The sequence below is a fragment of the Bos grunniens genome, chromosome 14 (genome assembly GCF_055505025.1).
Source record: "Bos grunniens cultivar Pamir isolate PY7600 chromosome 14, Bosgru_T2T1.0, whole genome shotgun sequence".
Lineage (NCBI taxonomy): Eukaryota > Metazoa > Chordata > Mammalia > Artiodactyla > Bovidae > Bos > Bos grunniens.
This window is the reverse complement of record NC_141178.1, coordinates 21,766,046-21,790,831: the sequence shown is the minus strand read 5'-3', so window position 1 is coordinate 21,790,831 and position 24,786 is coordinate 21,766,046. Positions and strand designations below refer to the sequence as shown.

At 33.9% G+C, this 24,786-nt stretch overlaps 1 protein-coding gene across 13 annotated transcripts in view; it reads right to left on the bottom strand.

Moving 5' to 3' along the window:
• The window catches only part of RIMS2 (regulating synaptic membrane exocytosis 2), a 605,965-nt gene that overhangs the window by 183,526 nt on the left and 397,653 nt on the right, over window positions 1–24,786 (bottom strand). For 6 of the 13 annotated variants that reach the window (XM_086336261.1, XM_086336251.1, XM_086336265.1 and 3 more), the window contains 3 exons: window positions 20,389–20,568; window positions 19,378–19,487; window positions 18,524–18,556 (listed from right to left, as the gene is read on the bottom strand). In XM_086336261.1, coding sequence (XP_086192387.1) covers window positions 18,524–18,556; window positions 19,378–19,487; window positions 20,389–20,568 — 323 coding nt within the window. The remainder of the gene's footprint in view (window positions 1–18,523; window positions 18,557–19,377; window positions 19,488–20,388; window positions 20,569–24,786) is intronic. The other 7 variants (XM_086336253.1, XM_086336260.1, XM_086336252.1 and 4 more) reach the window with 3 other exon arrangements.

The following is a 24,786-nucleotide window of genomic DNA, read 5'->3' as shown; positions in this document are numbered from 1 at the left end:
GTATTTTTATTTAAAGAAGCAGATACTAACCCATATTACTTAAAGTTCATCTAAGTTTTGTTAACCCATTTTCTAGTCTATATCATGCCATTTAGCACTCCAGATCCATAGTCATATTTAAAATAAAAATTTCAAGCAGTGTTTTAATTGTTAGTATACATCCTTAAAATGCAAAATTCCTAGTGTTGTTCTTGTATAAATTTTCGTAAGACAGCAAAAGAAAAAAATAACAATAAATGTGATTGATACATAGCCAACAATGCATCTCAGGTTTGGGTTCAAGCCTTTACAAATTTTTTCTAATGCCACAAGTTTACTACAATAATCCTTTGATTAAAAAACTTTGACTATCAATGGAAGATGATCTCTTAGATTTTAATGAATAAAAATTATATAGTAAACACTGATCATAATTACTGATAATTAATATGGTAGATATATTTAAATATAAAGAGTGAATCCAAAGAGGTCTTCTGTGAAGTCCAACTCATAAACAGGCTATTGAAATGCAATTAGGCCCACCTGATAATCAGCCCACTGTTTTCTACCCATCCTATCATTCCAAAGTTTCAATCATTAAAAATATTCTCAACATATTCTACCTTTCTTTTAGAAACAAAAATATTTATGAACAATAGAATTTAACATAGTATTTAATGCCTTAGCATATTGCATACTTACTCATGACATTTAGGGTTTGAATTCCCAGGAATTTCCCAGTATATAGGAAAATGCACAATTGCCAAGGTAGGAAAAATCTATAAACATTTTAAACCATGACATTAAGGCACTCTAACTGCATTAATTTTTCTCTACTGCATACATAGCTTATACTTAATTAAAGACTTAAGTAATAAAAATATATGCAATATATGAGAATACACAAATTAAAAATATCTAAAGGAAATTTAAGAAATTTCATTTGTGAGGCTTAAAAATATATTTGGCCAAATACTGTATCTTTTCATGATTTTAATATGAAATTAATCATGAAATTTTCATGATTTTTATGTAATTTATTTACATAAATAATATATGGCGACAAGGGTATTCATGATGGCAAGCAAGAGAAATAAATAATAGTTTAGGACCAAGGATAATCATATCACACAACACAACAAGAAGATATTTTTACACTAATAATGTTTGTTAAAAATCATAACAAAATTATAATATAAATCATAATATAAATCATAACATAAAACCAATTTTATACTTTATTTTTTAAAGTCTTCTGAAATATATTAAGCTACTTGTTATTTTCCAAATAAACTGATTATTTACATATTTATTTTAAATTGAAGGATAATGATTTACAATACTGTGATTGGTCTCTGCCATATATCAATATTTTGGTGATTCTTAGATGAACAAGTGATTCTTAATTGAAGATTTGAAAAAAAGTATAAGATATTTTTCTTACAACTTTATGAATATATTTAAATTCTCAATATGATTTCAGTGTTTTTTTTTTTAATTTTTAGAATTTAATTGTTTCACTAACAGAGAATTCACAGATTAAGCCTTTTGCACAAAGGCATTTTTTCCTTATGGGCTTTCCGGGTGGCTCAGTGGTAAAGTACCTGCCTGCCAATGCAGAAATGCAGGAGACAAGGATTCTGTCCCTGGGTTGGGAAGATCCCCTGGAGGAGGAAATGGCAACTCACTTTGTATTCTTACCTAAAAAATTCCATGGACAGAGGAGCTTGGTGGGCTACAGTCTATGCAGTCACAAAGAGTCGGACACAACACAGCACACATTTTTATCCTTGCCCGCCAGACTTATGTGACACAACACTTCTCAAAACATCCTATTCTCTTTAATAGCACTATCACAATTATAACAACTAAATCCTTAGTATAATTATTTTTAACTTATGTATTATTGCCAGAATGTAAGCTCTATGAGGGCAATTGCTGCATCTCTCTTGTCTACCCCAGGAACTGAGTGCTTACCATAATGTCAGGTGTACAACAACATAGCAATGAATACTTATTAATAAATTAGTTTTATTTATATATTGATATTTTATTTTAAGCCACATCTGTGGCTTGCAGGATCTTAGTTCCCTAACAGGGATAGAACCCAGACCCTCTGTGGAGTGAGTGAAAGTGAAAGTGAACGGGCGGAGTCCTAAACACTGGGCCGCAGGGAAGTTCCTATATTGACATATTTTAAACTACAGGTTTCAGAGATTTAACACGAACTGAACTTCTGCATAAAAATACATTAACCTTGTTACTATAAACATAATTTTTAAAGATGATAGTATTATAAAACACCATTAGCGTTCTTAAATTTTGAATGAAATTTTCATTGTACTCTCATCCAATTACTGATTAAAAGTAGTGTTGATTATTCAGTTGACTTGTCTCTGCACTTTGCATCTCTTTCTTTTGCTTCTGGTTCAAGTTTTTGTCCTCTCCTACTTAATCATATCTCCCCAGAAAAAGAGAAGAAAGAAAGAAGAAAATAAAATCACTTCATTTCAATTTACTGGTAGAATTAATGGCTTGAAGAGACTATTGAATTCACATACTATGCCAGCATTCTGTCTTGTTTGGGTTGCAATAATTTTAGCTCCAGAAGTTGTAAGTAAATCATTACCAATTGATATAATACCTTGATAGCATTTGCAATTAAATATAAGGAATGGCCTACAAAGACAAACTTAAAATATATATATACTGAGCTTTCTAGAGAACTTGTAAAGGGATGTAAGCACTTTTCATTTCATTTGGGTCTGAACAACCAAATATATGTTATTATTTGTGCTTAAGTTAGTCACCGTTTCCCTAAAGAAATAATCTTAATAATAAAATTATTGCTTTTTCCAAAACATGTATAACTAGTTTTCTAAATAAATCTTGAATTGTTTTCACCATTCTAATCTAAACAAGCTCTACACTCTCTAACGTTCACACCAAAGTGAGAAAAACGAGGCACAACAGCACACACATGTTCAAAAAGCATGAAATGCAATGCTTATAGCCTCATGCTTTCAGCTGTTTTCCAAATCCTGACAAACCTGGCTCAGACTGGTGTTTCTTTGTCGGCAATGGTTTGTCATCACTTATTGTACCATTCATCTTTTTCTGCTGGTCTTCCCATGTAACTTCTAATACAAATCAAAAAATATAATCAGAGTTGCCAGACACGTTAGATAATTTGTGTTCTAAAAACCTAAAAATACTTCAGGGATCTAATTTTAAAAAATTATTTTTCCTGTAAATTCTTCCATAAACTCTCAGTAGTATGCAGTTAATGTTTTAAATATAGACATATGACATTTAAAATTTTTATAGATTTTAAAATCCAAAGCACTTAAGTTTACTTTCAGGAAATTCTAAACTTTATTTTCAATAAAAGATTATTGAATGTATGAAGAAAATGATTTCAGTGATATATCAAATAAAGTTTTTTTAATAAATATTGAATAATATTAATTTGTGTTATAAATAAACATTTTGCTAAACATTAGTGTGGTGAACGAAATGTTTATATGGAACTAAAATACAGAGATTTTCATACAAATCAAGAGAAAATCTGTTACATTTAATATACAATAAGATAAAATGGTGATTTATTTACTACCATATTTAGTACTTTCATTAAACAACAGAAAAATACATGTGCTATGGAATATTATCTTAATAAAAATTAGTATCTTAATAAAACATGAATATTAGGTTGGTATCATTGAATATGCATTATCTGGCTTATCTAAAATCATTTGGAATTATTTGTAGTATAATATAACATTCATTCATTCAAAAAATATTTATTCAGCGCCTACTATAATCCAGGCATGTTTAGCCATTGGTGATATAACAGCAACAACAAAAGACAAAAATCCATGGCCTCATAAAATTTATATTCTAGTGGGAGAAATGAATTATAAACAAGATAAATGAGTAAAATATGTTGTGACTTAGATACTGCTAAGTGCTAAGAAGACAAACATGAAGTAGGTAAGAAATAAGGGAACTGTGCAAGGTGTGATGCAAATTTGAATACTTAGTCAAGGAAATTCTGATTGAGAAGGAAGGTTTTGAGTGAGGAACTTAAGGAAGTAAGGGAGTTATGCCTATGATTATTAAGGGAGGGCATTACAGGTAGAAGAACAGCACATGCAAATGTCCTGAGGTGGAAGAATGTCTGATATGCTCTAGGAAAGCACAGAGGTCTCCTGGCTGGAGTACAGTGAAGAGAAAATGGAAAATCACAGAACGTGAGGTTAAAGAGGTAATGAAAAAGGAAGTGGAAGGAGTACGGATCACGTTGGGCCTTGTAGATCATGTTTCAAAAGATTCACTGGTCACTCTTCAATCTTAATCTCATAGTAGCATTCACAAACACTTAAGTATACACACTTGCTTTTCTTTTTACTCACGTTTCTAAAGCTATAAGTCAAGTAGACAGTTACCATCTAAGGACATTTTAATCCCCAGGAGGTTTCACCATGCCGTAAATGATCCTCTGGTACTTATTCACCTTTGGCCATAAATAATGGAATACTGGAATGAAATACTAACCTATTTTATAATATTAAGCTAAGGAGATCAGCCCTGGGCTTTCTTTGGAAGGAATGATGCTAAAGCTGAAACTCCAGCACTTTGGCCACCTCATGCGAAGAGTTGACTCATTGGAAAAGACTCTGATGCTGAGAGGGATTGGGGGCAGGAGGAGAAGGGGACGACAGAGGATGAGATGGCTGGATGGCATCACTGACTCGATGGACGTGAGTCTGAGTAAACTCCAGGAGTTGGTGATGGACAGGGAGGCCTGGCGTGCTGCAATTCATGGGGTCGCAAAGAATAGGACACGACTGAGCAACTGAACTGAACTGAACTGAAGCAAAATATAATCAGGAAGATAAAAAGCACTGTCAAAAATGAAAAAAAAATGCTATATTGCAACATCAAATATGGATGATTTTGAGTACACTACTATCTTTATTTACTTATATTGCTAGAATTGACTGCATTAAACATAAGGGTTTTTCAGTTCCTAGACCTGAAATATGTAAATGCTATTTAGTAAAGGCATTTTACTCTGGTCCAGCATAAATCAGCAGGAAATAAACTTCTTGCTTTGAGAGTATTTAATTTGTACTTTGGCATGTAGTTTACCTCCCTGATTTTCTAATTGATAATAATCTGATAAAGATGCAAAATAGCATTCCCAAATAGTAAACAATCTGGATAAAGACACCATGTTTAAATCAACTGTTAGTGGAAAGAGAAATCTTAAAAGCCTTTTTTAAAGAATAAATTTTCTGATAAATTTCAAGACTCTAGTTAAATCCTCTTTAGTTAAAAGAACAAAGAAATGATGTCTTCTTAGTCAAAATTAATCTGTGGTTAACACAAAAACAACAGACTAATTTCCCTATGTTGGGGAAAATAATAAACTCATTTATAATACAATATTTCTTGATTTTGAATGACCAGCACTTTTGGTAATCTATCAATATATAAGATTTCACAAGCAATAAAGAGTTGGTTCTAAAACCAAATTTTCTAAAATCCTATACATTTGTCATTTAAAAAGCTATTTCAAATTTCACCATTTGGTAGAGTTTGTGATGTTCCAAAAAAGAATGATATGCTACCTTCTGAAGTAAGACAGCGTGTAGAAGTAGAAACAGCTTGTTTTGAAAATGGTTCAACTTTTCTATATATTGGTAGAAAGCATATTCTGAAGTGTGAAGGAAAATATCCTAACACAAAACAGAGTTAGTTTTTAAACACTTTTTTGAGTTGACAAACATTTTAGTTGAAGAAAATCTATTACATGGAAGTAACAAAAAAAAAATCTCATAACCATCCATTTATAAATACCAGACAATAAAACAGTGAAAGAAGACTTGGATCAAGGCTATCAATGATTGATAAAGGAGGTACCAGATATGAAACTGGACTAAGACTTGGATCAAGGCTATCAATGATTGATAAAGGAGGTACCAGATATGTAACTGGACTAAGACTTAGATCAAGGCTATCAATGATTGATAAAGGAGGTACCAGATATGTAACTGGACTAAGACTTGGATCAAGGCTATCAATGATTGATAAAGGAGGTACCAGATATGTAACTGGACTAAGACTTGGATCAAGGCTATCAATGATTGATAAAGGAGGTACCAGATATGTAACTGGACTAAGACTTGGATCAAGGCTATCAATGATTGATAAAGGAGGTACCAGATATGTAACTGGACTAAGGTGGCTTTTAGGAACATTTCTGCCATTAACTAGGTGTATAACCTTAGACAAATTTTATAGCCCCTCTGCCTCTAATGTGTTACCTTCACAGTAAGGAAGTTCAAAGGTTAATGCCAGCTCTAAATTTATAGAGTTGCTCTGTCTTCTTACTACTGATTAGTCAAGATTTTATGCGAGAGTACTTACACCAGAGACGATAAAATTAAGACACTGCATCTAGAAGATTTTCTAGAAGTTCTAAATGTGACTATTATCAAACCCTATGTTGAAACTCAAATGTCTATTTAAAACAGAACTAGTCATAAAAGGCACTGAACTGACTACCAAATAATTAATTCATCACTCCAGAAACAATGCGAAATATTAGCCATACCTAGCCCTCTTTGAATTTATTGGTCATATAATTAAAATGAAATACTTAATGTCATTAAGAATAAACTATAGAAAATTTCAGGAAAATGTTCAAATTGTTTGAAAAGTGTTTTAGTTACATTAAAGGAAAATAGCAAAAAAGTGCTAAGCATGCAGCCCCTTAAAGATAGTCTTTTCTTTTGAAGGATTATTGAAGTATTGATTATTGAAGTATTGAAGGATTATTGTGGTAATTTAAAAAATAGTCCTCTTAATGTTAAATAATAAAGACCTTAAGATTTAAGTACAAAGTAGTAACCCATGATATTGTACATCTACTACCAAAGAGTAGAGGTGAAAAATCAGAGATGCATAGCAACTTAGTTGATAAGTATGAGTTCAAAAGAATGTCCCATTGCTCAGCTGCAAACTAGAAACCCAGTCAAGTAGAGAAAACATTTTTTTATAGGGGGATAATTGCATCAAGTAAACATTCAGTTATGAATTTAATTTGTAGATGGGGAAGCCTAAAGACTGACTTAATAACTGTTAGATGATTTGAAGAAACAACTTACTCATGAAAATTAAACTGTGAGATATTTTTAAGTGATATTTTAAAAACCTACATGTCTACAGAATACCTATATTCCAGCTAGTACAATCCTATACCAAGACAACAATTTAAAGAGCACAAATCCCCATGTTAAAAGACTGTATTTGTATGATACTATGCGTTTCAATGTACTTTCACATTCAGCATCATATCTGACCCTATAAACCACAGAAAGGACATTTTATCAGGTGTTCTCTACAGGTAAGAAAATAAAGAACTGATTAATAAGGATCAGAACTAAATAGTTGCCCAGGTTCACAAACAATTTCACAGGATTTACCTCATTTTATTTTCAAAACAGCATATTGGGGATAAAAGATTATTCTCCAAATAGCATATTGGGATATGCTAAGATTTGCTTTTCTCAGATGAACTAACTTGACATAAGGACCTAGAGTCACAAAGTCGGCCCACTATAAAGGCAGGCCCTGAACCGAGGTTCCAAAACTTGTGATCTTTATGTAGCACTACCACCTTCCTAAGATTATGCTATTTTCACAAACAAACAGAAGATGGCTGTTTGTATTTAGGAAGCCAAAAATGGTGTGTTGTGAAAAATGGCTGAAGTTTGCAGAAAGGTGTGAGGTAGGAGGGGTTCTCTCCCATATTAGATTAATTGAGGCTTTGGTAATCTAAAAGAAATAAAATGAGCAAAAGGGGAAGCAAAGAAAAATAAGGAAGAATGGCTACCGTGAAGGAAAGGGAAGATTAGGAAAAGAAATTAGAACATATTTGTTTACAAGTTAAGTAATAGAGGTCACCATATAGTTGCCTACTGAAATACCCTAAACAGTCACAAGTCCTCAGTCTTTCAAATCCATCTTGTTCACTGTCACCAAGCTATTATTCTATAAAACAGATGTAATTGAGTGAAATATATGATAAATTCCTTGCTATTTTAACGTATCCCTCAGTCTCTCCCATTTTATTTTTTGTCAAAGCGTTATTCATCTAAGTTAGCAGAGAATGCTGTCTTTAGGAAATATCTACCAATGCCATTATAAAATCTATTCCTATCTAGATATTATGCAAATTTGGAAATTAAGACATGGGTATTGGTACTCTCTTTACTCTAGAAGCATTTGTGAGAATACAGAGAGCCAGCAAAACGAAGCCTGTCCACACCGTCACCCTAAATGCTATCTGATTCCTTGAATACTTATAGAAGCAAGTATCCATTATGAAGACTGTAAAAGTTATTTTATTATTTTTGATTCCTTTGAAACCTGTATTTTTCCCCTCTTCTTCCCATCCTTCCTTCCTGTCTTCCTTTCTTATTTATATGGTTCTCTATATATGAAATGATGTAGGCAACTATACATTGAGACTCAAAGGAACAAAATATTTTTCCTTACGTCTCATTGTGTATCTTTAGGAACTTGACTGTGAAGGCAGTGTGGTAGAGTTTAGTTAATAATCCCACAGTGAATGGCTCACTAATGGACAATAGTAGGATAGGGCCATTAAGTTTCCCAAAACAGACACAGTTAACAAAACACCAATAACATCATAAACTATAAATTAGGTAAAAACTATTTGAGACTAACAATTTTTTAGCCACATCTCCAAAACACTTAGTCTCTGTTAAAGATCCTTACAGGTTAGTTTATTTACAGAAGAGGAAACTGAGGTTCAGAGAAATTACAACAAAAGCCTTGTCAGAGGTCATACGCACAAGAGTAGAAATGAGTTTAAAACCTGATGTATTGACTTCCAGTGGAGATCTCTAAACATTATGAAACTGGAAAAGTCCAAATGGTTTAAGCAATTTTAACTTAGAGAAAAGTATTCTAGACATTTGCATGTTGAGCTTTACATGTGGACTGAAACACGTACAAATGCTGCACAACATGCACCGATTCATACTGCAATTCAGGGAGTTTCTCTCCTCCTTGTACTGTTGCTTATGCAAATTACGTGACCAAGAACAGCATCAGGGCTACTATTTTCCTCAAAACCACTAAATAATACATATGAAATAATTGGTTCAGAGTGATGATCATAATCAGGTTTAGTTTCACCTGAAATCCAAATTTTCAGATTCTTGCTGAAAACACAAGATTATAGCAAGAAATAATAGTACTTACTTTGTGACAAGTATTACTGTAAGCAATTTAAATAAACTAAATTGAGAAGTTAATTTATAGCATATTTACATAGCAAGGAATGTTATTTAGAGTAGAAAGTGAAAGGGAAAGTCGCTCAGTCATGTCTGACTCTTTTCAACCCCATGGACTGTGTATAGTCCATGGAATTCTCCAGGCCAGAATACTGGAGTGGGTAGCCTTTCCCTTCTCCAGGGGGTCTTCCCAACCCAGGGATTAAACCCAGGTCTCCTGCATCGTGGGCAGATTCTTTACCAGCTAAGCCACAAGGGAAACCCAAGAATACTGGAGTGGGTAGCCTATCTCTTCTCCAGCGGACCTTCCCGACCCAGGAATCGAACCGGGGTCTCCTGCATTGCAGGTGGATTCTTTATCAACTGAGCTGTGAGGGAAGCCCATTCACAAGGGGCTACTTCAGGGCAGAGTTTATCATGATCACCCTCCCAAGGTACCAAATACTCATCCACATTTTCCAGCAGCTCTGTCCCCATACTTGACTTTCTCCATTCACAGGCTCTAACTTGTTTCCTTTGAAATTTCTATGTAATAATAACTCAGATCAGTCCCCTCAGGAAAATTTACATTTCAGTGTTCTGGAAATTCTGTTTTATAGTATTAAAATAATTAAGCCATTAAAGAATATCAGAATATGAAGTACTATCACAAGCAGTGGGAAAATATTTTGGCATGAAAACACGCCCAGAACACTTCACAACTTACTTCCTCTGTATGTATCACAATCTTAAGAGACTCTATGTAAGTAATATGTTATAAATTTACCAACTATGTTTTATTTGTTTTTATCATCAAATTATTATTGGGAGCTCCCCAAAGCAGGACATGTATCTTATTGATCATTGCATTCTCAATGACTGCCTAGTACAACAAATTGGAAATAGCAGCTATTGGCTGAGGCGAACTTGACTAATATCTAAAACACACATACACACATGGTTGAAACACGTGCAAGGAAAATGCCATTCATCTGAAAAGGCATGGTATGTGCATGTATAACACAGGGAGTCATGACTAGAAATCTGCTCCTACGTGCACTGAAGAAAGCTAATCCTCTAGATTATGCTCTTTTATCAGTGAAGCAAAGCTGTTTTATCAGATTTATAAGGCTCCTTCCAAATCTAAGTCTTGATTCTAGATCTAGGAACAAAGCTACAGAACACGATACATATCTTGGCAAACTATAGGCAGATGACTCTAGAGAACAAATTAGCCGATCTAGATTTACAAGTCAAAGAATGAGCACAAAGTTTCCCACATATCTTTCATGTATTCTTGCTTGCTCCCCTGACTTTTCCCATTAGTCCAGATTTTTATTTCCTTTCTTCCCTTTATAGCCAAAGGTGTCTATGTGGTGGTGGTTTAGTTGCAAAATCGGGTCTGACTCTTGCAACCCCATAGACTGTAGCCCACCAGGCTCCCCTGTCCATGGGATTTCCCAGGCAAAAAACCTCCATTTCTTTCTTTTAATCCACTCTAATCGTCCTTTTGGCTCAGAGGTAAAGATTCCACCTGCCAATGCGGGGAGCTTCCCAGGTGGTACTAATGGTAAAGAACCTGGCTGCCAATGCAGGAGACATTAGAGAGGCGGGTTTGATCCCTGGGTTGGCAAGATCCCCTGGAGGAGGACACGGCAACCTACTCCACTATTCTTGCCTGGAGAATCCTATGGATAGAGGTGGGGTGGGCTACAGACCATGGGATCGCAAAAGGGTTGGACATGACCTAGCAACTAAACAACAACGATTGGCCGTTTACCCCTTACAACTCCACCAAAACTTCTCTAAAAAAAGTTTAACACAATGGTCTCCTATTTGCTAAATCGAGTGATTTTACCTTCTTGATAATTCTCTTTGCTTCAAGTACTTTATTTGCACTTAGGACGCTAGAATCCATGGCTTCCCCTCTACCTCTCCTCCTACTCTTTCTAAGTTTCTTGTTTCTTCATCCTTTCAACTTCTAAATAAGAATAGCTCAGTTCATAGTCCTCAGACTTCTTTTAGCTGTCTACACTTGTGATCTCTTGTGATCTCAATGGGCATCATGGTTTTAAGTCTCTCTTTATAAGGATAACTCATAAATCTAAAACTACATAGTCTGAATCTCTAAAGTAAAATCCAGAACACATTTCAAACTGCCTATTTGACATCATATCTTACATGTCTAACAACATATCTATCTTATATCTAAAATTGAGCACCTGATATTCCCACCAACTCTACTTTTCTCAAGTTTTTCCCTCTACCATTTAATAGAAACTCCATATCCTTCCAACTACTCCGGGCCAATACCTGGATCTTATCACTGCATCTCTCTTACCCCATCAGGTTACTCTGTTGGTTCTATCTTTGCATATCTATCCAGAATGGAACGACTCCTATTACTCTGGTATAAGTTAGCTACCATTACCTCTTTCCTGGGTTATTAGGAATGCCTCCTAGTAGCTCTCCTTGTTTCTAATCTTCATTCTTTCGGCTTATTTTCAACCTAACAATCAAACTGATTTTTTTTTTTTTTAAAGAAACAGTTTTTGTGTCACTTTAATAAAAATCTTTCTTTTTCATTCTGTGAAAAGCAAAGTCCTAACAGTGATCAATAGGTCATATATGGGTCACCTCCCCAGCCTTTCTGACCATACCTACCATCATTCTCCACCTTTCTCACTCTGTAGTACTCACCTGACCTCTTTACTGTTCCTCCAACAAGTCAAACTTGCTCCCATATAGACCCTTCATGCTTGCTGTTCCCTCTGCCAGATACCCTTTTCTTACCTAGACCTTCACAATGGTAATTCAAGTCTCTGCTCAAATATGACATACTTCTCAGAAAAAATTATCAGGAATCATTTACCCTACTCTCTAGAACACTACCTATTCCATTATCCTGATTTACTTTTTCTTTGTAAATGTCAGTATCTGAAATTATATGATACATTATTTATCACTTGCTTCCCCTAATAAATATAAGGACAATGAGGCAAGTACTTTGTTTTATGTGTACACTAGTATATCTCCAGTACTCCCAAAAGGAGACTGGAATATAATAGTTTTATTTGTAGAAAGAATGCATAAATTCTTTGTAGGAAGAATGAATAATGAAAAAAACTAGAAACTCGCCTGTTATTTTGTTCTTTGAGTTTTGTAGTATGATGCTACGGAGAAGGCAATGGCACCCCACTCCAGTACTCTTGCCTGGAAAATCCCATGCATGGAGGAGCCTGGTGGGCTGCAGTCCATGGGGTCGCTAAGAGTCAGACACGACTGAGCGACCTCACTTTCACTTTTCACTTTCATGCACTGGAGAAGGAAATGGGAACCCACTCCAGTATTCTTGCCTGGAGAATCCCGGGGACAGGGGAGCCTGGTGGGCTGCCGTCTATGGGGTCGCACAGAGTCAGACACGACTGAAGCGACTTAGCAGTATGATGCTATGGAATAAGCTGTCTCATTTTAACTCACTGGAGGTATGAAAAGCAATGTATCAAAAAGGATTGCCTTTAGGTAAATAATTATTTGAGAAAATTGAAACCAATTTCATGAACCAAAGAATTTGATTTTAATATAGGGTTAATGGAGAAGTTCTGGCTGATCATATATCTCGATAATCTGCAACATACACTACATCTATTCCAAAATGATATGTGGGCCCTTCACACCAAGAGACAGAATAAAGTTAGCTTCATTATTTCTTCCCTTTCCATACTAAATCAGAAGAGAGGATGGTGAAAGTCCATCAATGAGGAACTCGATGCTTGAGCATTTCTAACACACAATTACAGCTGGAATTCACTATACCTGGAATCAACTATACTCCAACATAAAATAAAAATTAATATATAAAAACAAACAATATTCACAGTCAATTAGAGGTCAGGAAACAAACAAAAAAGTCTGGTGAAAGTATTTCATTAGTTAAAATTCACTGTTTTCTCTTTATATATAAGTAAAAGAACAAAGTAACAACACTTTAATTTCTATAAATTTCACTGATCCACAAACATGCTTTAGGCAATTAAAAAAACAACCTCCTACCTTAACCTTACTCGTGAACTTTAATATGAGATTCAAAATAAACACTAAATTTGTCTCTCCCAAAAGAAATGCCAATAAGAAATATTAGACACCTAGACCTTAATTATAAGTAGAAGATGAAAAGATTAAACTAAATAAAAATGAGAGTTAGTCTTAAGTAAAATATACAGAGTTTTCATTTTTCAAATTTTCATCAATAACTCTTTCTAGGTCCAACTATATCATGAGTAGGATTGGTCTACATCACAACGGTGAGGTTTTGCAGTCAAGAGGCGTTTTATATAAATGATAAAATAAATAATGAACGTAAGTGACTGAGGTCCCAATAACCACTGTCACTAGAACCTTTACATGTAAGATTGAAAAGCTACAAATTTTAGTTTTAAACCTGTGAAAAATCTACAAATATTATAAATTTGTTTAATATTATTGAACTTATGATTAAGTTCATTTTTACTTTAAAATAGTTTTAAATAGTTCAATTTAAAAAATATTTCTGGATTGAAAACTATGTATGCTGTTTTTCTAAATGCATAATAATACAACCATCACTATTTCCCTCAGAATCTCATTCCTTATTATGACCAATAAAGTAAAACTTTTTAATGCCATAAATTCAATAAAATAAGATTATACTAGGATCCAATAATAAGGTAGGTACTTCAAAAAATTTTTTGTATTCAGAAATAAATTTTTAAAAGAGCAGAAAACGTTGAATAACTTAAGCTGGGACTACACTTGTATTTATACTTATTTAAGTAAAGAAAGCACATTCATGCACATCACAAATGTCAATACAGGATATTTAACATATATTAATGCACTATTAACTTCATATTAGACTTGCCTTTTTTTCCATTATTAGGTGGATTTGGTGTTTCTCCCTCATTGTCTTTATAACATTGAAAACAGACAACAGTGAATAATTAAGGTCATTAACAACCCAAATAAAATCAAGCACACCACAAAAGATGATATCACACACTGGAGAAACAAACCCATGCACTAAATATGACACCTTGCAGTACTGAGCTAAAGAGTAAAGTATACCCTTCTTAGCCTATAATAAAAATAAAATGAAGAATAACAAGTCATTTGATGTTAGGAAGATTACAGTTATGGTTTATTCTAATTTAAGGATGAATATAATTTACTAATTAAGTTGATTTTGAGAATCAAGCATACGTGACAAACTGGTTCAATGAATGGGTTTCCTTATAATTAAGTTGAAAATAAATAAAAGTAAAATGAACTACTGCTGATGTCTCCAAACTAATGATAGCCCAAACAATGACTTTACTGCAAACGCCAATTCTTGAACGGTATTGAAAGACCTTCAGTATTTGTATGGACTAGTTTCAGAAATATAGCAATGGGCAAGCAGGGAAACTTTAACTATACAGCTGAATTAAAATGAAGCTCATTCTTACAGTATTCTCTTAAAAAAGTTATTCCTAAAGCACTTCAAGAAAATGGAAGATGTGTTACATTCTAGTAGTATCTGATGTGTTCAGAACAGACATACTGACACTTTTCTATATCTAGGAATCTAAACTTGCCTTTGTTTTCATGACCAGATCTACACTGATAATTTTTCTCATCTTTATAACATTAAAAATCATTACTAAAAATTAGCAGTTGCAGCTTAAGGGGTTTTCTGCCTTAGACTACAATCACTACTGTAAGAATGCACCCATGAAAACGTATCTTATGCACAATATACGGAGTGGCACTGCTTTCACACAAGATAAAGGAGAGAACAAAAGGCACGTAGAGTCCACACTACTATTCATGAACGCAATATACTGCTGAGTTAAATCCTTTCATAAACATTTTGATAAAGCAAAAATTATGATATGTAAACATAATTGGGGCTTAAAAATACCAAAATGAAGTGTCTTCATTCCATGTAGAAGGAGGACTCTTTGAAGAGAAATTAGGATTGTCAATAAATATTAGAGCAATACTGAGCTGGAATGAAGAGGAACCTACGGTTAATTGTTCTTTTTTTTTTTCATTTGGCTTAGTTGCCCCATGGCATGTGGGATCTTAGTTCCCCAAGCAGGCATCAAACCCACATGCCCTACATTGCAAGGCAGATTCTTAATGACTGGATCACCAGGGGAGTCCCTGACCTTATTGTAGAGAAAATTTTATGGATAAATTATGATGGTTTCTAAAAGTTTCAAGAACTAAAATTTTAAAATTTATATTCTTCCCAAATTTACTTGTAATTTACCTCTAAAAAATCAAACTTGTTGAGAGGAGAATCTAGGACTTTAGTGTATCTGCACTCAATGAAACACGTGGCAAAATACAGTGTTTCAGTAGGTACTGCACGAACTGAATGTAAAGCTGGGGTAAAGGATAGGTATAAACCTTGGTCAGATGCATTGTCTATAATTTCACTTTGATTTAAACAACACGGAGAATGTTCAAACAGGTCAATTAAATACTCTGATAAGTTACTTAGCTCATGTAATATCTCTCCATCAATAAAATTAAGTAAGTATTTTAAAATTAGGACTGAACAATCTGTTCTCTATTCCAGATTATAAATCTAGAGCCTAACGTCTTCATGAAATAGGAAAGTCATACTTCTGAAACGCTCGATTATTAATTTTAAACACACAGACAGACCTGCTTTGATCTCCTCACCCTGCTTCTCTCCCCCCTGCTCTTCCACGTGTCTAGTTTCTTCATTAGCTTCTGCACGTGCACAAGTAAAGGAAAGGGTGAGACCAGACACGCACATTTGTTACTCCTCGATAAAATAAAGCAAAAACTTTCAAATTATTCATGATACAATGAGTGATTATAAGGAATTGAATAGATTATTTTTTAACAAGTTTCTGACATGTTAGGGAAACAAGTAAGTATACTGTGAATAAGTTATCATACTGTCTCCTTTTAGGATAACTTCGATTTATAAAAGAAATTGTGGCCCATGAACATCTGTAATACATAACAACTGTAAGAAAGACAAAATACTTCATCTGTAAACGATATATTCTTAGAAAAATAATATAACTTTTCTTCTAGAGAAACAAAAAAGTAACATTATAAACTCGTTCTTATTTTTATAAATTGCAGTACATCAAAGTTGGGGGAAATTAAAAATAATAATGTCTTACAGGATTTAGTACATTGTACTTTCTTTATATTGTTTCCATTTTCTCTCTCAGATTTTAACTAATATTGTACCACTGTCAAGACCAACACATATAAGGCTTTTAATTAATTTAATAGATAAATATATTCCAAGTCAAAAGGAATTAAACTAGGACATTCTCATTTTTCAGCTATTGAACAGAATCAGAAGATAAACATGCCATTACTTTGATTCTAAAACAGTCACTGAATTACAATGTCTGACAACTTTTAAAGAGATAATCCAAACATAATTTAATTTAGACCATAATCAATAGTCAATTTTGCATTATACCTTTACCTTCAGTTAGAAAAGTAGAATATATATAGCCATTAAAGCTAAACTAAATGATACAATCATGTATTTGCTGGAATCTTCATATTAATATTTATGAAAACACTGCTACAATCATCCACACTCTTAAGCAAAACAAAAAACCAAACCCTCTCCAAAGGATTTTAATTTATACTGGAAAGAATAAAAGAAGTTTTTTTGCTCTCTTTCATTTATAAAAATGGAAAAGTCACAATTACGGACATTAAAGGAAAACTGTAGTTTTAACACATTCTATACGGCAAAAATCAGACAGTAAACAGAATGTTTGTTGACAAGCTCATTAAAAATGTCAAGTATCAGCTCTAATGTTAGTTTTCTGGTATATTTATTATTACAAAGCATGGAGCACTCATATTTCAAGAGAATATTGCTACTGAAGATATCAAAATTGAATTTAGAAAAAATTATGGCATAAACTGTGTTTCTGACTTCATATGACAACAGATGATGCCAAAACTCTATCTTTAAAATTTGTGGGGAGAGGAGACAAATATTCCATATGTATTACAGAACTTCCCTTATGGAAAGTACTTTTAAAACTATATACTCCCATTTTTATGTAAATAATAGAGACTGCAGTAATGCTGCTAAAATATTTTCATCAGGCCGTATAACCATCACAATAGTGCTGAGTTGTTTAAAATTATAGTTCATAGTACATAGCAAATAAAAAGGACCACAAAATAGGAGTTGATAAATCATTCAACTGCAACTAACAAGAATACAGCCTGTTTTGAGTTCTGTAAGGCAATAAAAGTACTGCTGCCCAAATGCAATACACTTAAAAAAGTGTTACCAATAGGTTATAGAAATGTGAGTTTTACTACAAACATATATAGAATGACAAGTTTATTTTAATGGTACTTTCTATACTATTTGAAGTAGCTTTTCAATTTGTAAATAAATATTACATGCATTCACTCAACAAATATTTATTGAGCGCCTATAATGTGCCAGGCATTATTCTATGTGCTGGAGATTCACCAGTAAATAAAACAGCTGACAGTTCTTCAAAGTTACAACATCATCGGCAGAATTCTATAATCAGCAGAGGAATTTTTATTGTCTTGGTAAATGTATGACATTCCATATAGCAAGACTCAATATTTTTCCTCTTGAGTCATAACGTAGCATTGATAACAAAACGGTACATATTTAACTTTATTATACTATAAACAGTCTTGCTATAACATAAAAAAATGATGCAGGAAATATGAAGCACAATCACTATCTAATTAAAAAAACTTCCTTTTCTAGAAAGCCAAATTGAATAATTAAAAAATCATCATAAACACAAAATAAAATATATGATGATAATTATAACTAGACTAGGTGTATATCCTCAATGACATAAACACAGACTGCAATTGACATCTTTGGTTAAAGTCTTCCACAAAATATAAAATTTTATGTCAAAGAAAATTTTAAAAAAAAGCAAAATTTACCTTGTGATTGAAAAGAAGCTAAATTCTTTGTATTCTTACTTGACTGAATCAAAGAAATTTAACTCCTTTGTATATTTTTGAAGTAAAACAAAAATTGAACACTTTATCAGAATCATAAAACACAATAATTTTACTGTAATAAAAGTCTATACAGTGAAGGAACATCAATTGCAGTTGGGTTTATTTTTGCTCACATAGCCCCCCAAAAAGGCTATCAGCACAAAACAAACCCTCCTTTATGTACAGACCTTCATAAGGTTCTATCTCCTTGACTCCATTGTCTAGGAAAAACAAAATAAAAACAAAACAAAAAAAGGGAACCAAAGCACAGGGGTTAAAAACAACAGAAATTTCCAAAGGCACAGAATGTATCATCTATTAAAGAGAAGTTAAATGGTGACTTAAATATGCTTGTTGGTTTGTTGGTTTTGGCAATGCACATCCCATTACCAAATAAAGGGACCATTTAAAAAAATGACATTAAAAATCATTATATTCTATCGGCCATGCTTTTAGAGGTCCTTTATCCAAGACTTTATAGACCTTTGGGGGAGTATGTTTATCTGTGTATAAGCAAATAGGGTTTTCTTATGCAAAAATTTGAAAGTATTAAAAATATCAGTACAACATGCATCTTTCTTTGTATATTCATGATTACCTTTTTCTGGCACTCCAGTTTTGAGAAGGATCACCACTGTTGTGCATCAGCTAACCAGTCCTTTGCAGTGTGTGAAAATTGATTTGGCTAGTTACTAATAAACTTTATGTAACTATCAACAATTACATAAACTTAGTTGTAGCAAAGAAATATCATCCAACTGCTTATTTAAGATCATTAAATTTACTTCTTAAAACGCATTTATTAAAATTTGAAAAATGTGCAAGAGCAATGATGATAGGTTGCCTCCAAATATTATAGATTTTAAATGCAAAATATAGAATATTTATACATGTATTTGCAAATATAACTACTAAAAATGCAGCTAAGGTATTCAATTAACAAAAGAAGAAAGCTAATACAAAGGTAGTAAAAAAAAAAATCTTGATTCACCTTAGCTTCCATGTGTATATCCTATATGACACAATTAGAAATAAAACTTACTTCTCTCCAATGTTCCCTTTGGTGGAAGCTGTGGGAGTTGTCGGCCCCTTCGTCCTGCCACTGGAGTACTTGATGGGCTTGTTTGGACAGACCCAGTACGAGGATGAGACCTACAAGATACATCATTAATACTCATTTTCAATAGAATTAGTTAAATATATTTAATATATTTGGTTCATATGATAGCTGTATGGTGCAATTTTAAAGGAGGTTTAGCTGCTGATTAAAAGGTTAGGAAAAGTAGGACAAAATATGGATATTTGAATGATTATCTAAATAGCAGAAGATGTTTATACTGTTATGTAATATGCATACATACACAGATACATGCACACAAAGTCTTACAGTAAAATCCATGGAATTATTAATGTAAACTGAAATTCTATCCATATGAAAGCAAGGAGAGAAGCCTACAGCTCAAAAAATAAAAGATAATGCTTCATATTTCTTTCTACCAGATTTCAAACTCTTTAACACTAACCTCCCTCCCTTGATCCTAAGAGATTTTTACTCAGGCTTATATTAGATATCCCTTTATTAGAAATTATATCATGAAACTACAAGTAAAACCCTGAATAATTCAAAATTCAGCTAAAGAAGATATTGGTCAATACATATTAATAGTGATAGAAAGAAACTAAAAATCTAGTTTTAACTACTGTCATTAGGATGATTATCCAAAAGTGATGTCTAATGGACACAAACAATTTCTCATTCTGTAGGAGAAGAACATGATAGCCATGAGGTGTGTTATGTAGGGAATACCCAAGACTCCTGATAAATGAGAAATCACAAAACAAATGTGGTCAGGACAGTTAATAAACAAATTACAATGGTAGCCACACACTATTATATCCACGGAATATAAATAGTGTGCTTACACTGAAAAGGTTAGTGTCGATTGTTATTAGTGATCAGCCAAGGATGACAGAAGAGACCATTTAGCTGCTGGGAAAATAAAATGTGCTGGTGGGGCAAAGGGGAAGTTAGTCTGATTGATTTATCTTTCACCTCGATAAGGCAGGTGAAGGAGGGGCAGATCTTCCAGTCATTAATGAAGGCATCGACCTCATGAGGTTTGTATCAGGACGTTCAGTGGATCTGGAGCGGGTGGTGGTCCGCTCTAGGAGAGGCCGCTGTTCTGTTGATCTGGATCTGTGATATGGCTGTCTATCTGCTGCTTCACAATCCCTGAAATGTTAGTCAAAAAGCAGCTCAGTTGATCTTTAGTGCCTTTCTGCTATTTTGTTATGATGCATCAAACTGATTTTGAAAAAGGTAATTGTTTAAGATTATTGAGTATGGAAAAAAAAGTTCTCTTCCCCAACATATGCTGCGTTAATTCTCACTAAACTCCGTAAGAATTCCTAAGGAACCAACATCTGCCTTTAATAGCAATTCCCAGTGAAGATAATAGGATTTGCTCTGTTATAATCAAAACAAAATTATCTGTTTTCCAAAATGAATTCCCTAAATGGAACATGTGAAATATGTGAAGTATTCTATTCAGAAAGAATTCAATGACTTCCCAACATTTGTAAAAGAGTAAAGAAAATCATAAAGGCACTAATTCTCAAGCTGCTAAGGCTGTTTATACTAATAAACAGTATACCAAGTAAAATTTAAAAAGGCTTTCAGCACAATTGTAGTATACTGATACATCTGAACGTTCAAATGACTGAATCCAAATGTTATGAGAAAACAGTGCAACTTTGCAGTCTGTAGCCATATTCAAACATAGTCCACAAGAAAAATCATTCTTCAGGAAATGGGTACACCAACCATTCTACATCGTTTATCTCATCACACTTTAACAATGCCAACCAATGCAATTCAGAATGAGCATTAATTGACTGAAATAATAACAGTCTGAAACAATGTGATTTCTTTGATGAGAAATAAATCCAACATCAAAATTTAAGCCTTCTTTAAAGAAGTATACTTAAGCAAGCTATCAGCACTAATTTTTGTATCCCTGGAGTCTAGCATAATGCTTTTACATCCAACATGCAATTTGTAAATGTTTCCTAAGATCACCCCACGATCTGCAGAATAGCCCCCAAAACAGTAGTTTTGATTCTAGAACTCCAAAGTATACCTCAAAAAAACTATTACCTCCCCATATAGTTGTAACAACAGTACTGGAAATGCTTATATATTATAAACACCAAAGAAAGCTTTAGTATCCCTCAAGACTAATGTACTAACGACTTCCACTTTACCTACAAATTCTCTCGATCTTATTTTTGATAATGAAAACTACAAGTGCTTAAAGAAAAATAATATAAAGGACACAATTTTCCAAATGTAATTCATTACATGGCATACAATTTTGGACCAGCAGATATTAGATTAGGCTTCCCTGACAGCTCAATTGGTAAAGAATCTGCCTGCAATGCAGGAGACCCCAGTTTGATTCCTGGGTTGGGAAGATCTGCTGGAGAAGGGATAGGCTACCCACTCCAGTATTCTTGGGCTTCCCTTGTGGTTCAGCTGGTAAAGAATCCACCTGCAATGCAGGAGACCTAGGTTCAATCCCTGGGTTGGGAAGATCTCCTGGAGAAGGGAAGGTTACCCACTCCAGTATTCTGGCCTGGAGAATTCCATGGACTATATAGTCCATAGGGTCGCAAAGAGTCGGACATGACTGAGCAACTTTCACTTAGATATTTAGACTTATGACTTTAGGAACTGAATAATAGATTTACTCTATAACATATTTTGTGATTATCTTACACTTTATATTCATATGGTAACATGAAGGCAAAAGATTTTTAAACTAGTTTTATGTTCATGTACTATAATATGATTGATTTCTTAAGATAAGTTTAGTATTTTTATAAGTATATCCAAATATGTCAAAAAAGCTGTGTTAATACATACACAATATTCAATTACTTATCAGAGAGAGAAATGAAAAGGCAATTTGACAGGGTAAGAAATCATAATTCTATTTTTTCTTCCTGAAAGACTATTTTAGAGAGAACACTTCTCTTTAGAAATAAAAATGCTCAATTTCTATCAAATGTTGTTAGTATACATATCTTTGTATATCTTCAACACAATATATTTATATACTGCATGCGTGCTAATCCGCTTCAGTCATGTCCGACTCTTTGTGACCCTTGGACTGTAGCCTGCCAGGCTTCTCTGTCCATGGGATTCTCCAGGCAAGAGTACTAGAGTGGGTTGCCATGCCCTCCTCTAGGGGACCTTCCTGATCCAGGGATCAAACTCACGGTTCTATGCCTTCTGCACTGGCAGGCGGGTTCTTTACCACTAGTGCCACCTTGGAAGCCTAAATATATATTAATATGTATCTTAGATTCCTTAAACCTAGTTTTGAAGATACCAATCTTTACATTATTTTCATATTTCTTATTATCTGAAAATAACAATAATTTATTTCATTAAATAACATGTATTATGCAAAATCTAATTTATTCTGATTTCATTAGGCAATTTTTCCAAGTGGAAACTGAAATATTAGAATATACAATTTCACATCTTTGACACTATATTTTAATGATTGAAATATATAATTGTGAGTGAAATCTAGAGAATTATTTCAAATGTGTTGCTACATTCCATGTCCTTAAAAGAATACTATTATCTTTAAAATATTAATAAAGAAGTCACTCTTTAGGAAATATGCCTTAAAAAAACTCTTTAGTAAAAAGTTGTTTGAAGCTATAATCAGTGTTTTAAATTTTGCTTATATTTTTCTCACCATATTCATCAAAAGTATGAATTATGATTTCCATAAAAAATAAAAATGTTTAATAAGTGAAACATGAAAAGAACCATGGTAGAAGTTAGAAATGTATTGACATGCTCCACCACAATTAAGAAAGGGGAAAATCATCATATTTTAAACTTTGATAACACAGTAGAAGGTCAAGATAGACTTCTATTTCCACAAATGGCTAAAAATATGTCTTACTAGGTGAGAACTAAGATTATTGCTGAGAAAACTGAAAGCAGCAATGGTTAAGTCTCATATATAATACCCACTTTCATGGTAGGTTTTCTAAGGGATTGAGATATAAAACTCGACAGATCAGATCAGATCAGTCGCTCAGTCGTGTCCGACTCTTTGCGACCCCATGAATCGCAGCACGCCAGGCCTCCCTGTCCATCACCAACTCCCAAAGTTCACTCAGACTCACGTCCATCGAGTCAGCGATGCCATCCAGCCATCTCATCCTCTGTCGTCCCCTTCTCCTCCTATCCCCAACCCCTCCCAGCATCAGAGTCTTCTCCAATGAGTCAACTTTTCGCATGAGGTGGCCAAAGTACTGGAGCTTCAGCTTTAGCATCATTTCTTCCAAAGAAATCCCAGGGCTCATCTCCTTCAGAATGGACTGGTTGGATCTCCTTGCAGTCCAAGGGTCTCTCAAGAGTCTTCTCCAACACCACAGTTCAAAAGCATCAATTCTTCGGCGCTCAGCCTTCTTCACAGTCCAACTCTCATATCCATACATGACCACTGGAAAAACCATAGCCTTGACTAGATGAACCTTTGATGGCAAGGTAATGTCTCTGCTTTTGAATATGCTATCTAGGTTGGTCATAACTTTCCCTTCAAGGAGTAAGCATCTTTTAATTTCATGGCTGCAGTCACCATCTGTAGTGATTTTGGAGCCCAGAAAAATAAAGTCTGACACTGTTTCCCCATCTATTTCCCATGAAGTGGTGGGACCAGATGCCATGATCTTCATTTTCTGAATGTTGAGCTTTAAGCCACTTTCACTTTCATCAAGAGGCTTTTGAGTTCCTCTTCACTTTCTGCCATCAGGGTGGTGTCATCTGCATATATGAGGTTATTGATATTTCTCCCAGCAATCTTGATTCCAGTTTGTGTTTCTTCCAGTCCAGCGTTTCTCATGATGTACTCTGTGTATAAGTTAAATAAACAGGGTGACAATATACAGCCTTGACAAACTCCTTTTCCTATTTGGAACCAGTCTGTTGTTCCATGTCCAGTTCTAACTGTTGCTTCCTGACCTGCATACAAATTTCTCAAGAGGCAGATCATGTGGTCTGGTATTCCCATTTCTTTCAGAATTTTCCACAGTTTATTGTGATCCACACAGTCAAAGGCTTTGGCATAGTCAATAAAGCAGAAATAGATGTTTTTCTGGAACTCTCTTGCTTTTTCTATGATCCAGCGGATGTTGGCAATTTGATCTCTGATTCCTCTGCCTTTTCTAAAACCAGCTTGAACATCAGGAAGTTCACGGGTCACATATTGCTGAAGCCTGGCTTGGAGAATTTTGAGCATTACTTTACTAGCATGTGAGGTGAGTGCAATAGTGAGTTTTCATTTTATGGTGAAAGTGAAAGTGAAGTCACTCAGTCATGTCCGACTCTTTGCGACTCCACGGAATGCAGCCCACTAGGCTCCTC